Source organism: Miniopterus natalensis, chromosome 8 (assembly GCF_054644295.1).
Source record: "Miniopterus natalensis isolate mMinNat1 chromosome 8, mMinNat1.hap1, whole genome shotgun sequence".
Taxonomy (NCBI): Eukaryota; Metazoa; Chordata; class Mammalia; order Chiroptera; family Miniopteridae; genus Miniopterus; species Miniopterus natalensis.
In genome coordinates, this window is record NC_142088.1 from 82,029,239 (window position 1) to 82,043,658 (window position 14,420).

At 49.1% G+C, this 14,420-nt stretch overlaps 1 protein-coding gene across 1 annotated transcript in view; it reads left to right on the top strand.

Moving 5' to 3' along the window:
• Positions 1-1,839: 1,839 nt before the first annotated feature.
• Positions 1,840-14,420, top strand: part of MYO7B (myosin VIIB) — an 89,063-nt gene continuing 76,482 nt past the window's right edge. The window contains exons 1-4 of the mRNA XM_087819403.1: positions 1,840-1,857; positions 8,699-8,812; positions 9,657-9,809; positions 11,147-11,331. Of these exons, the coding sequence (XP_087675529.1) occupies positions 1,840-1,857; positions 8,699-8,812; positions 9,657-9,809; positions 11,147-11,331 (470 nt within the window). The remainder of the gene's footprint in view (positions 1,858-8,698; positions 8,813-9,656; positions 9,810-11,146; positions 11,332-14,420) is intronic.

Below are 14,420 nucleotides of genomic sequence, written 5' to 3' on the forward strand. Positions count from 1 at the left end.
CAAAAGCTGCCTGGGAGCCAGGGTTTGGTTAAGGGCGTCTTCGCACTTTCAGACTCTAAACTCCCCTAGAGCAGGGGCAGTGGGGCAGAGCATGGATCTCAGAGCTGAGCCGGAGGGTCCCCTTCTTCACTTACTAGACGGACAGATTTGTGAAGTCTCAGCAGCTCTCACCCCTGTAGATGGGGACAGCAACGTTTCTTCACACAGCAGCGTATCTGGCACGGTCTCCCCCAGGGCAGCTGTTACTGCAGTTTGTCCCATTCGCCCCTAGTAAAAGCCTTACCTGCCTGGGTCCATGTTGACAGTGGTGGGCAGTCACCTAGACCTCTTCTCCTAGGACAGAAGAGAGGGAACCTGGGGGACCCTGTCAGCAGTCTCCTGCCTGGACATAGCTCCTCAGGGACCTAAGGAGTGCTTCCTGGGGAAGGCCTGAGGGCACGAACAAACATTTCAGGAGTCCCGGGTGTGTCTCTGACCTCACAGTGACCTTACGAACCCAAGCGGTCCCATTTCAGGAAGGAGCAGGCTAAATCAGTTGCAGGACCTGCTCTGGTTCCTGCAGCTAGTGAGTGGAAAGCCCCGCTCTCCCAGGCCCCTGTGGACACACCCTCACACAGGGACAGCACCGGGGCTGGGAGGCCCAGACACTGAGCCTCCTGGGGGCTGGGCTGCAGCATCCCCAGGGCGCCCTTTCCAGGTTCTCGGACTGTGCTGCAGGCTCTTTCTTCCCCTCTGTCCCCAGGGGACAAGAGTGTGGACAGGACTTGGGGAAGAGAAAACATGTTCCTTTGGGGTTAGGGAAGAAAATGTAAGTTTATATTGTCATTAAACATACAAATGCTTTTATGCACTAAATAAAAATTGGAATAAGAAAATTCTTCGTCCAATAGAACAGAGCGGCAAAAAGACTTGGCCACATTCAGGGGCCGCCTACACTCACGCTGTCCTTACCTCCCACTCAGTCTGCTCGGCCCAACGTGCTGCTGACCCTTCGCCTTCCCTGAAGCTGCCCTTTCCTAGGAGAATGCCCTTCCCTCCTCCCACTGTGAGTCCTGACCCACCTGTCAGAGCCATTGTCTCTAAGGACTTCATCCAGTTTCATTAACAGACATCTCTTGGGTCTCCCTGGAGGGGGTCTGTGCTAGATGCAGGGAGCTTGCTGAGAAAAAACACTGCTTAGCTGCTCCGTGTGATGTGACAAGGGCAAGGAGCCCGGGCTCCAGGCAGGGCAGGGCTCGGCTCCTCCTTCATGTCAGGGCTGTGACCCCCAGCCTCTGCTTGCTCGAAGCTAACCAGGCCCTCCCCAGGTGTGAAGGGGGCAGGTCTGGGTTGGATTCCCAGCTGACAACCAACGGGGCCACCTTCCTTTGTCAAGCCCCATGTGTGAAATGGGAGCACCTGTGTTTTGGGGTGCTGTGAGGATTAGATAAAGATGTCATGTGTCTGTAGCTAGGATGACTGCTCATCTTGGAGCTCTCATGGTGTACGGTGAGGCTAGTTTTCATGGGTGTCTGAGAGACAAAATTTGTGCTTCTGGGTGATAGGGATAGTGTCTTAAGTATGTTCAGAGCCACCCCCACTCCCTACATTGAGGCCAGGGCTGAGTGCAAAATAAACATTCAGTAAAGATGAGATAGGATGAAAGAAATCAAGAAAGTGTCTTCTTACATTTGGTGGGACAGTGACTTATTCATTTATTCAAGTCATTTCTTGAGCCAGGCCCCAGGCCAGGCACTCTTGCTGAAGAGCACACTCAACCCTCCAGGGGCTTGTCAGGGCCATGAGGACTGATGATCTGCTTTCTCTCTGCACACAGGCTCGAGGAGCAGCTGTCTCAGGATGTCGGTCTTCAGGCAGGTAAGAATTGCATCTCCTCCGTCTCCGGATGGTTTGTGGCAGCTCCAAAAGACTGTCAAATTACTCCCAAGGAAAGAAGAGAGAGGCAATGAGACCCTACAAGGAAACACCAGAGAGGTGGAGTTTAAGAAACAGGATAGATTATATTACCTAAAGAAAACCAATTTGGCCAGCCTCTGGGCCTCAGTAGGGGGCCACATGTGCTCAGTAATCCCTCACTTATATTCAGATTTAAAACATGCAGAGAGGGTGGGAATAAACATTGGGCCTTCAACTCAGCGAGCATCTGTCGCCTGCCTGCTGTGTCCAGTGGCCGGGAGATGCTCCAAGTGAGAAGAGAGTATCTGAGCCATGCATTTACTGTTAAGATGACACTTAGACACTGCCCTGCCTTGGGGTAGTGGTGGGGTGACAGGCTTTTAGGTAACCTGGGTGGGCTGGGGGAGCCCAGAGGAGAGCCCCCAAACCAGCCTAGGCATTCTTCCCTGCCCTCCAGAATTCTAGCCCAAACCCAGGAAGGCCAGATAGTGCTGCAATGTCCTCTTTGATAAGAAAATGATCCAAGTGTTCTCTTCCCGAATGCAAAGGCACAAAGTGGCCATCATCTCCTGGCTGCTAGGTCTGCACTCCTGAGACGGGGGCAGCACCCCCAAGCAGGGCTCCTGCAACTGAACCCTCAAAGTGTCTGAGTCACAGGATGGATGGCCAGGGTTGATTTTTTTCAATTACAGAGAGAGGTTGTTTCTGGCTAGAGAGAGAACACATGTGGTCTACAGATTCAGGTTGCAAGGGCTTTCTGTAACTCAATTGTAAACATTAGAATTTGGCACCAGGTGTGAAGGCAACGCCAGGCTTATTTCACACAGGAATGCTTTAGCTCCAAGGGTCCCGCTGGCAACGTGACTAACTTCAAGCAGAGTTTAGGAAGATAGCTCTTGAGGACATATCACTCTCAATTGCAATTATATCCTGCTCTGTCTTCTAAGATTGAAAGTGCCTCCTTCAGAGGGCCCAAATGATTGCTGGCTAGAAGGCAAAACCTTGCTGAGCTTATGACTGGCGTATCCTCTATCTGTGCCTGCTGTACTCTTAACACTATTTGGGCTCCTTACCCATGTTACATGCCATCTTTACAGCAGCCCTGAGAAATCACTGCTTTCAACAGATGAGGAAACTGAAGCTCAGAGAGGTTAAGTGACATGCCCAAGGCCATATAGCTCATGGAATGTAGGATAGGGATTGGAACCCAGGTCTGTCAGACTGAAAAGAGGTTTTCTATTAGTCTGTTCAGATGGCCGTAACAAAATACCACAGAAGGGAGGGCTTAAATAACAGAAATTCGTTCCTCACAATAAGCTGGAGGTCGAAGATCAGGATGCCCTCAGGGTTGGTGTCAGGTGAGACCTCTCTACCTGGCTCACAGATGCCCACCTTTTCACTGTGTCTTCACATGGCCTTCCTTCTCTGTGCTCACAAAGAGAGAGAGAGGAGGAGGAGAGGGAGAGAGATCTGGTGTCTCTTCCTCTACTTATAAGGACATCAATTCTACTGGATGAGGGCCCTACCCTTTTGACCTCATTTAACTTTAATTACCTCCTTAAAGGCCCTATGTCCAAATACAGTCACATTAGCAGTTAAGGCTTCAGCATATCAATTTTGGGGTGATGCATTTCAGTCCCTGACAGGCTTTATTATTTACTTAATCTCTATTATTAAGAAAATTCAAGCATATTGAATAACTACATCGTGGAAAGAGTTTATTTTTTTAAAGCAATTAGCAGTGGACACCCTAGGCCAGTGAACTCTGCTAGTATAATTAAAATAGGATTTGAGTTGGAGAATATTGATTTGCATGCTTCACAAGTATGAGGGCTTTGCCATTCGCTTGCTGTGTAACCTAGTCATGCCTCTCCATTCTCTAGACCTTAGTTTCACCAGCTGTCAAATAAATGGGTTGTCTGGGTTTTAGTCACTTTAATAAAACCCCCAAATGAGAACTATGAATGTTTACATACCTGTGGTGCAGAGGGACTGGGGACCCTTCAATGTACAAGACCAGAGGGAAGTAGCTTGAAATTCAAAGTGCCTGTTAGATTGGTACAATCCCCAACCCATGAAGCCATAAACACTTGTTGGGCTTGATGGCAAATCCTTCATTCCTATCCGCAGTCAAACATGCCCTAACAAACTTACTCTCCAGGGCATTTGAAATATTGCTTCCTCAGTTTGGCTCAAATAAACTCTTACAAAAAATTTTTTAAAAAGCCAACAAAAAACTTGCCTTAACAGATGGGATGGGGGTGGGGAGATCCAGCGACCAGGCACGGAGGAGGCGGGGGCGGGGACAGGGCCCTCACCACCAGCAGTTACCATGCTGTATGTCCTGTGGAGGGGCCAGGCCTCCCTGGGTCGGCTGATGGACCTGTGTGAGGGCTTAGACCAGAGAGGCCTCTGATGGAGGTGCCTCCATGCCCCGCCTGTAGCTGCAATGCTGTCTCTAGGCCCATCTCTTCTACAGGAAGAGGAAGACAGGGCCGGTGGGCGCAGGGCCCGTTTCGGCAAGTGGGCCAAAAGAGCCTGCACATCTTGGGACACGGTAGAGTGAGAGCACCCGAGGAACAGGTCTCCCAGAAGTGAGTTGTTCATGACGTCAGGTCTTTGGGTTTCCTGTGGTGATTTCTGTCTAGGCTGGAGGACTCCCACCTTCTCTCCCGCAACAGCTCTTCCTGCAGCTCAGGCTGCAGCTGTTGTCAGGCATTTCTTATCGAAGAGCAGTGAAGGCTATTTAGAGCTCTCTGATTTCTGTACCTCGGCCTCTATTTCTTGAATTTCAATGTAGGACTTTTACTTTGTTTGCCTGTTCTCTTCTCATTCGCTCCTTTCTTGATTGGGCTGCTTCTGCATAGTCACCTTCTTCTGCCGGTAGAGTTCATGAAGATGCTCTGTTTTCTGCTGGTTGCCCTCTCATTATTTCCTAGTAGAGCTTTGTCCAAATGGAGTGAACAAAAGTCATGTTCCAACTCTGTTATTTATTCTTGCAGGTCACGTCTGATTGACATCTCATTGCTCAGTCTGGATTACAAGTGGTCTTTCTGTTTATCTGTGTCTGTGACTTTCACCTTGCTTTGGTGATTTTGCACACTGCAACTATTCACACTGGAATTTCCTCTTGTTTAAGAAAGCTCCTCCTAAGACTCAGAGGTTCTGATGTTATTTAATTAGTTCGCTGAGCAGCGTCTGTTTCTCATGCTGGTCTTCTGCATTCTGTAGCAATTGTTCCTTGCTGTTCTTGTTAATTTAGCTTTTATTTCTATAAAGTTGTATAGGCACCCAGTTTAAAGAATCAGCCCCCCACTTCCTCTTCCCAGATCTGAGCACAGTCAACCCTTCAGGTTGATTCTTTGGTCTTTCCCTTTCTGTCTCTAAGGAACATGCTACAGTGCTACTTGGGTTTTTGGTTTCAGGCATCATTTCTTATTGACTTCCCACTGTGTAAAAAGGGCTTTAGCTTCTCTCCCATGACTCCCACCCCTGCACCCACATATGTACCATGTGCCTCTCCATCTTCCAGAGCTTGCTAAGCCCTAGCTTTGATCCAATCTGCAACAGAATTTACTTGTTTCACCTAAGTAAATGCTACTCTCAGCTGAGCCGTGCAGCACACTCTAAGTGCCTGTTCTTTCCTTTGCTAGACTTCATAATCTGCTTCCCCTCATCTGCTTAGTTTTCTATATATTTATCACAACTTTTTACCCCAACTTTCTCCCAGATATGTTCATTTCCTTTCAAAATGTTCTGATTCATTGGGAGTTCAATCAGTTTCATCCTCAGGAAGAAATCTCTCCCAGAGTTGCTGACCTGCAGTATCCAGACTGGTATCTTCTGTTTCTGAGGCACACCTGTCATCTTGGGATGTCCTTCAAGCTACCTGAACACCTCTTCTTCTCCCTTTTTCACTTAATCCCTTTTCCTGGACCAGAGGTCTTTCTTTCTCTTGGTTTATTCCCCGTTTTGATCTAGCAAGTCCTATAATTGCTTCCTGAGGAAGGGATACATTGGAGGTAAATGATTGTTAACAATTTGCATGTCTGAAAACATGTTCAATTTCATTTGAGGTTAGATGGGCATAAGATTCCATTCTGGATATAATTTTCCCTGAGGATTTTGAAGATATTTGTTCCACGTTGTCTTCAGGCATTGTGGTTGAGAAATCTGGAACTATTCTAATTCTTGAGCCTTTGTATAAAACTTGTGGGGTTTTTCTCTCTGAAACCTTTTATGCTCTTCTCTTTGTCCCAAGTATTTTTGAAACTTCCTGACCATGTGTGTTGACATGGATCTAATTTTCATCTTTTATATTGTTCATTGAAGTTTATCCCCTATTTGTTTTTTCCAGAAGGCTTATGGGAATAATACTGTATCTTCAAAAATGTTTGTTACCTTTGTACTGGAATGACAGTTTGGGTAAAAATTTATTAAATTGCTTTTTTCTATTGTGATAAAAACACATAATATCAAATTTAATATCTTAGCCATTTTAAGCATAAGGTTCAGTTGTGTTAAGTATATTCGCATTGTTGTGCAACAGACCTGATAACTTCATCTCGCAAAACTGAACCTCTATACCCATTGAACACTTTTGTCCCTTCTCCTTCAGCCCTATCTACTTTAGTTTCTACGATTTTGACGACTTTAAGTGCTTCATATGAGTGGAAAAATACTTCATACAGTATTTTTCTTTTTGTGACTGGCTTATTTTGCTTAGCATAATGTTCTTGAGATCCACCCACACTGTAGCTTATGACAGAATTCCTTCTTTTTTAAGGCTGCATGATATTCCATTATATGCATATACTACACTTGGTTTTATCTGTTCATCTGTCAGTGGACGTGTGGGTTGCTCTCATTCATTGGCTATTGTGAATAATGCCACAGTGAACATGGGGGTACAAATATTAAGTTGAGATCCTGCTGTGAAATCTTTTGGATAAATACCCAGAAGTGGGATTGCTGGATCATAAGTGGGATTGGTAGTTCTATTTTTAATTATCTAAGGAGCCTCCATACTGTGTGCCCCAGTAACTGCACCAATTTACATCCCCCCAACAGAGCACAAGGGTTCCAGTTCCTCCATATCCTCACCAGCACTTGTTGTTTTCTGTTCTTTTGACAGTAGCCATTCTAATAGGTGGATTGCTTTTTCCTGAGAGCTTTTAGCAGTCGTTCGGCCCTCATGCAGGATTTGAATTTGTCCTAAATTTTCTCCTTATAAGTGAACTGATCTTTTTGTCTGCCTACCCCTCCCCCCAAATTATTTCTTTGTTTCTGAAGTCAAATAACCTTTACTGGTGTATGTCCTGGAGTTGATTTCTCTTTGTCATTGTTTCCTGGTGTGCTTTCAATCTGTAGATTCAAGGCTTCTTTAATTTCTGGAAAGTTGTTTTAAATTATATCTTTAAATAATCTTTCCCTTTTTTTTCTAGTTTTCTTCTTTAGGCTTTCCAATTATTTGTATTTTTGCCTGTCCTCCATATCTATTCTTTTCTTCCTGATTCTAATCTTTTTAAATTTCTATGTCCTTTTGCTCACTTTTCTCTTTCCTGTTGTTAACCTAAAAATAAAAGGCCAAAGTGAGAGGAAAGAAGCATTTATTTGAGATCAGAGAATAGTGATTTGGGAAGCACTGATTCAGGCAGAAGCCCAAATAGTTTTCCGATTATAAGACAAAAGCAGGGGGTGTTTATGAGAATGGGAAGGGAAACAATGACATCAGTAGAAGGAAGGCATTTCTATCGGTGCAGAGAACATAACATGGTGATGCTAATTCTAAAGATTGTTTTGTTTTAAATTTTCACTCTGGGAGTCATCATATCTGCTCTCTTGTTATCCTTGCAAACAGTTCTTTGGAATACGGGTTGCTTTAGGCCCAGTCCACAGGTTGTTTTGCCCTGTTTTAGCATCACAGAGGCCTGAGGAGTAAGGTGTGCAAGTCAGTTCCTTTGGCCTGGCAGCGCCAGCTCCATCTTACAGTGGCTCCTTTCATCGGGTTGTTTACATTGTCGTCTATGTTTTCATGCTTTTAGCAGTGCTGTTCTGTTCCCCCGCTGTTGTTCCCAGTTTTGCTGTCATTTCTGACCTGTGTTTATTGCTTTCCCCCGTCTCTTACATGAGCTGCCGGCTAAAGTGTTACCTTCCAACGGTCTCACCACCTCTTTTTTGCTTCTTCTCTGCACTTCAATCAGTTTTTGGAAGTCGCGATGAAATACTTGGCGACAACTTTGCACTGCCCTGTGGCAGTTCTGTTTGTTTCTCCTGGGGCTAGCCGCCTGCTCCATTCCTCCTTTCACATTTCAGATTCCTTGCATGTAGGCCCCTGCTGGTCCCTTTGGGTTTACTCTTCTTTGAATAGGGTGAGCTTTGTGATCACAAGGAGGTCAGTGTGGGTCAGTGACATGTTGCAGGCTAGCAAAAACCTAGTGAGGTTTTAGTCTTCACTTCTCCCCAGCCAATGGTTTGGGTAGTACAAGGTCATTCACAGGGCAAAGACTCTCTTTTTCTACCTCACAGAGAGACTGCTTCCTGCAAATATGGCTTGTCCTCTTTTAGAACCAGCTAGACAGAGACACGTCTGCTACCACTTCCCATTACTATCCTGGCAAGAGTGACCAGGACAGGGAGGGAGGGATGGAAAGCCGGGAGAAGAAGGAAGATGGAGGGGAGAAAGCACCCAGCTGCCTTGGGAGCTTTCAGTTGGAAGGGATGGCTCCCAGGAAAGGTAAGTCTTGAGGGGAAAGAGAAGGTGGGGCAGGGATCCAACGGCAGTTTTCTCTCTGCCCTCTAGGGTGACCATGTGTGGCTGAACCCCACCTTTGCCAACGAAACCAACATTGCCATTGGGGGCATCGTCAAAGAAATAAAGCCTGGCAAGATCTTGGTTGAAGATGACGAGGGCAAGGTCAGTGGCCTTGCTTTCCCAGGAGGCTGGGCCCAGCCTCCCCAGGGCTCTGAGCCCCTCTCCTTCTCTAGTGCTGCTCCCCAGTATCAGAAGTTCCAAAGTCCAACTGAGGGCCTGTGAGGCAGGCCAGCCTGTAAGGAGTCTTGCCACGGCGAAGTTGCCTGTCTGTTTAGGTGACTGTTTCGTAGTGAAAATGCAGGTGGAAACTCGGACAATTAGGGGAGCAGGAAGGAGTGACGTGGATAGGGGCTGCGCAGAGAGGAGGGAGTGCAGAAAGCTGGTTTGCCAAGTAAAGGAGGCTGAGCTGGAAAGATAGGAAACTTAACCCTCGGCAGCCTTCTGCTGATCTTAGCAGCCCTCCAGGGTGAGGGTGTAGAAGCTCAGCTTCCAAGGAGATGCCAGGCTGTGGCCTGGGAGCCCATACTGTGTAAGCCAGTAGAATGGTAACAATTGCATCTCTATTTGCAAAATGATGTTATGCAGTTAAAAAAACACTTTTACTTGCATACTTTTATTCCAACAATCTGTTAGGCTCCCAGCTGCAACCTGCCCTCAATACCAATCACAGCCAAAAGTAACCTCTGGCTACAAGCTCCTCTGACCTTGGTCTGAAATTCACCCTTAGCCCCCAGCTGTACACTGACACCTGGCCCTGGGCATGTGCTGACTCCAGCCATAGACTAACCTGATGCTGTCCCAGGTGTTCCTTGACCTTAACTACAGACTGATCTGGTCAGAGATGGATCATTAGGTCAGCTAATCTGTTGAGAATTTGGAGGAGACGTGCAGGGGGTTGGCCCATGCAGAGCTTGCCTTTCAGGGGAGTCTGTGCCCTTCATTCTAGGAACACTGGATCCGAGTAGAGGACCTTGGTACCCTCAGCTCCATGCACCCCAACTCGGCCCAGGGTGTGGACGACATGATCCGCCTGGGGGACCTGAATGAGGCAGGCATGGTGCACAACCTCCTGATCCGCTACAAGCAGCATAAGATCTATGTGAGTCCCCATGTCCCTGTGGGGCTCCCCACAGGAGGATCTGTCCACACATGCTGGCCTCCTGGCTGGGGAGAAACACCTTGCACCAGAGGTGTGCAGCCAGGCACACCTGGTTCAATCCCCACTCCCCCGCCCTCCCTGTGTAACATGGGCAAGGTGCCTAACCTTTCTCCATCTGCTCCCTAATCTGAAAGAGGGTGATAATGTTTTGGAGGGCACAGAAAGCTCCCGAATAGTGTGCAAGCGCAGTGCCTGGCACACAGTAGGTGCTCAACTGATGCTGCCTCCTCCCTGAGCAGAAGGCCTGCTCCGATGCCCAAGTGGACCAGAGGTCATGGGGACAGGCACAGTTTTCTGCAGGGCCCCTTCCTAGGCATGTGGCAGAGACAGGGTCACAAGGTCATCCTGCCTCCTGTGAAGTGAGTCTTGAAACAGCCAGGAGGGCCTTGTGGATTGATGGGGTTTCTTTTCCCAGATCTGGTGGTGGATGGCAGGTTCAGCCCAGCCCTAAGGCTCCCATCCCTGTTCCAGTGCAGACTTTCCCAGGACAAGTAGTATTCCAAAATTGACACCAGCCCCGCCCTAAGTGGGTGTGGCCTGGGAAATCCCTGCATTCCAGGGCCGTGGGGGAGATGAGGCTCTAGTGGCTCTTCTGGACCGCTCAGAAGAGTGGGAGAGTGACCAGGGTCCCCGAGCAGGAGGAGGGCTGAGAGAAGAAAAGGAAGTGGCCCTGTGGGGAGGGGGCACAGGGCTCTCTGAGCCACTCCTGCTGATAAGCATTAGAGCTCCTAGGTCTGATAACGCAGTTAGCTTGTCTTCTTTTGTCTGGCTGTCACAGTCCCTGCAGCGAGAAAGCTCATCTTCTCTATTCCCAAAACGAACTAATGGTATGATCCTGTGACTTGCAGAGGTGGCTGCCCTGTCCCACCCCCAGAGGGGCAGGCGGGGCAGGTGGGGGTTGCACCTGAGCAAGTGCCCCAGGAGGGATCAGTGGGGGCTGAAATTGTTGACCAGCCTCAGGAGGCCTTGTGGGAGACAGTGACCCCCACCTCATACATCCAGCCCCTTTTTATCCAGGTTCTAAATACGCCATAGCCTGGCAAGCTCCCGCCATGAGCACCTCATGCAATCTTCCTGGGAATACACGCCCACACCGGAGTTCTCACTCATGGTGAACACCCTGTCTTTCCACAGGAAGGATCTGAGCAGCTGAGTGTCTTGTTTCCCAGCCAGAATCAGACCCTTCCCCATGACAGTCAGCCACCCCAAGGCCGAGGTCAGGGCTGGGAGCACTGGCCTCGGAGTGGAGGGCACTGACCTCCCGCTCCCTTCCCCAGACGTACACAGGCTCCATCCTGGTGGCCGTGAACCCGTTCCAGGTGCTGCCCCTCTACACCCGGGAGCAGGTGCAGCTGTACCACAGCCACCACATGGGCGAGCTGCCCCCTCACGTCTTCGCCATCGCCAACAGCTGCTACTTCAACATGAGAAGGAACAAGAGGGACCAGTGCTGCATTATCAGGTGGGGGCGGACTCCACAGTCCTGGGACTGGGCGGATGGGCCCGGCTCCTCCTCTGAGCATCGTGTAGCGGGAGGAGCACCTCCTCTCTCTAAACCTCTCCCACAGACCAACCTGTGATTTAGGGGCTCCCGTTCAGCTGCAAGCATCCTCCCCAAAAGTACATGAACCCTCAGGCATCTGGCCCTGCTGCCCCTCTTCCCTTCCAGGACTGCCTTCCTTCAGAACCTGCTCTTCCACTGTGACCAGGGCCTCGGCTGCCCCACCTTCAGTGACTGATTCTGAGACAAGGAAGGATGGGGTGGCTCACTTAGATATGGAACCTAGCATAGGCATTTGGGGGAGCCGTGGTCAAATGCTGAGGTCTCACTCAAAAAACAGCAAGAACAACTCAGAGCAGGCCTCAGGTGAGGACAGGGCAACAGCAGCTCCAGGGGGTAGCTCTCAGGTCACTGGGGCCCAGGAAGAATGTGTCCCCTCCAGTCCAGGACCTGACCCTGCTCCAGAGAGCCCTCCCCTGGCTTCTGCTTTTGACACAGACCCTCCTGGTACCAAGAGAAGGGAGAGTGAGAGGAAGGAGGGGGGAGTTTGACTCCAGGGCACATTGCTTGGTGCTCTAGTAGTCTTCATTCATTCATTCATTCATTCATTCATTCATTCTTCATTCACGTACTTATTGGAGGTACTGTTGCGGTGCAGTTGTGTGCCTCACACCATGCTAACATGGGGACACCACAGAAAATGGAAGGGATGACAATCCCTGCCTTGAGGGGCTTACATCTTATAGAGGGAGACAGACAGGCAGACAATAAATAAGCAAGTTTTTCCAGCAGGTAATAGGAGCTTTGAAGAAAAGCACTGCAGGGAAAGAGAAAAGGGAGTGATGGGACCCCTGCTTCAGGTGGAGGGCAGACCAGTCACAGCCTTTCTGAGGAGATGTTGGAACAGACCCTGGAATGAAGTCCCATAGCATAGGTTATCTCGCTTCACATTGTCAGCAACCCCCTGAATAGGCATTCTCATTCCTGTTAGACTGTTGGGAAAATCTACAACCAGAGAGGTTGAGATCCCTTCCCTGGAATTGAAACCCAGGACCCTGGAAAAGAAGACAGAGTGGTGGGGTGATTTTCACTTCTCCAAGTGACTGGGGTTTCTGTGCCAAGTAGCTAGTGCTATTGTTACCGGAAACGGAACTTGGCCCTCAGCAGGTCTGCCTAGGGCCAGACAGTAGTGTGTGGGTCTTGACTTCGTGCAGGAAAAATTTCACAACATGAGTCCAAGTGACTGTGAGGGAACGTTTATAAAAGCTGAGGACAGTAATACAAGAAAAGGCTTATCACAGAAGAAGCAACAGGAGAGCCTAGGCTGGGCTGCCTGAGGCCTCTGGGAAGTCAGAGGAAAGGGGCCTTGGGGACAGGTTCAGGGGATTAGCCTGGGACTGTCCTGGCCACCATTGCCAGAAGAATATACCTAAGGAACTAACAGTAAAGGTAAAACAAGATCCCTACTGTACAGGACAAGGCCAGACAAGCTAACCCAATAATGACTGCTCCCCGAGTTCCCATAGAAAGAACAAACCAGTCACGCTCCGGCCCAGTGTAACCCCATTACTCATTGTAAAACATTGTGTTTAAATTGTCCCTTTTGTGTTGCTAAAGGTCCCCCCTTGTTTCCTGTAACAAAAGCTGACAACCTAACAAATTCTTGGAAACCCCTTTACCACAGTGCCTTTGTGATTACTGAGTATAGAATGAGGGAAGACTAAGGGTCAGGGCTGCAGTTGGGCTCTTACGTGGGTGAGACGCTGCAAATGTAGCCGCTGATCAGCTAATAAAGGCTCCAAAATTCAAACACAAACTCTGGTGGTCGTCTGTCGAGGGTCGCCCCAGAACAGGACGAGCCGCCTCTGCCCACTGCTGCCCTGGCTGCAGGTCTCGTGGGGTCCTTTACAGCTTAGGAGATGCCTGCCTGTGGGGGAAGAAGTGGGGAAAGGAGGGGGGAAGGGAATGGCGGGGCTGCTCCCCAGAGGGAGAGCATGCGCTGGGTCCTTTGTCTTGAGGCTTTTCTCTCTCTTGGAGGCGGGAATCTTAGGGGACCTTAGGGAAGGTCTCAGGGGAGGGTTTCAGCAGAATATTCCTCAGTTTTTCCAGGTGTGCTCCTTGAGGGTCCTGGTCTCCACTGATTGGTCAGCGTCAGGGCAGGGGGTTGTCAGTCATTGCAGCTGGTCCTGGTGTTGCCCACCTGGTTTTGCTGCTTTTCTGGGTCTGGAGCTGAAATACAACTGAGGCCTAGATGTTATCTCTAGGGAGGCGACCTTCTGTATCTGCTGTAAATTGCTCTGTCAGTTTGTTCAGCTGTCTGCCTCAGTTTTCACTTGTCTTACTGGCCTGTCTCACTCTGACCCCTCTCAGGCTTTGCCTGCCTGGGTAACACCCTCCCAATCTGCCCCTTAGACTGGGAGCCAGGGGCCTTGCCACCAGAGGCCTCCAGGAGCTGGGCCCTAGGCTGGCTGAGAAGTTCACAGGACTCACCTTCTCACCTCCAGGGCTCAGGGCCTGAGAAGGGGGCAGAGCACCTTGGTCTTCCGCCCTTTGTGTGAACAGATCTCTCGGTCAGTCGAGTTGCCTTCTGTTTCGGCCCGCCCCGGGCCATGGGCTGACCATGCGGCTCTCTGCCCCTACTTCTGTCTGCAGCAGGGGTTCGCAGAGTCTGATTCAGCGGCTCAGTGAGACGGCTGACTTCACTGGCAGAGCGAGTGTGCAATTTTGACCAAAACTTTTTAAAAAATTAATATTTTCGGATGAAACAATATTTGTCTGGGATTGGCTTCAAAGTAGTACAAGAGGCAAACCAAAATTCACCAGGAGCAGAAGCTGGAAACAGAATTGTGGGAGTTCATTATGCAGCTGTAAAGCACAGGAACCCCCTGAGGATCACGAGGAAATGCAGATTCTGACTGAGCAGAGCGGGGTGGTGCCTGGGAGCCTGTCACTCAAGTGACAGCACTGCCGGCCTGGGGGCATACTTTTATTTACACAAAAGTAACATTTAACCCTTAATAATAATAGTAATATTAATCATTACAAATTTG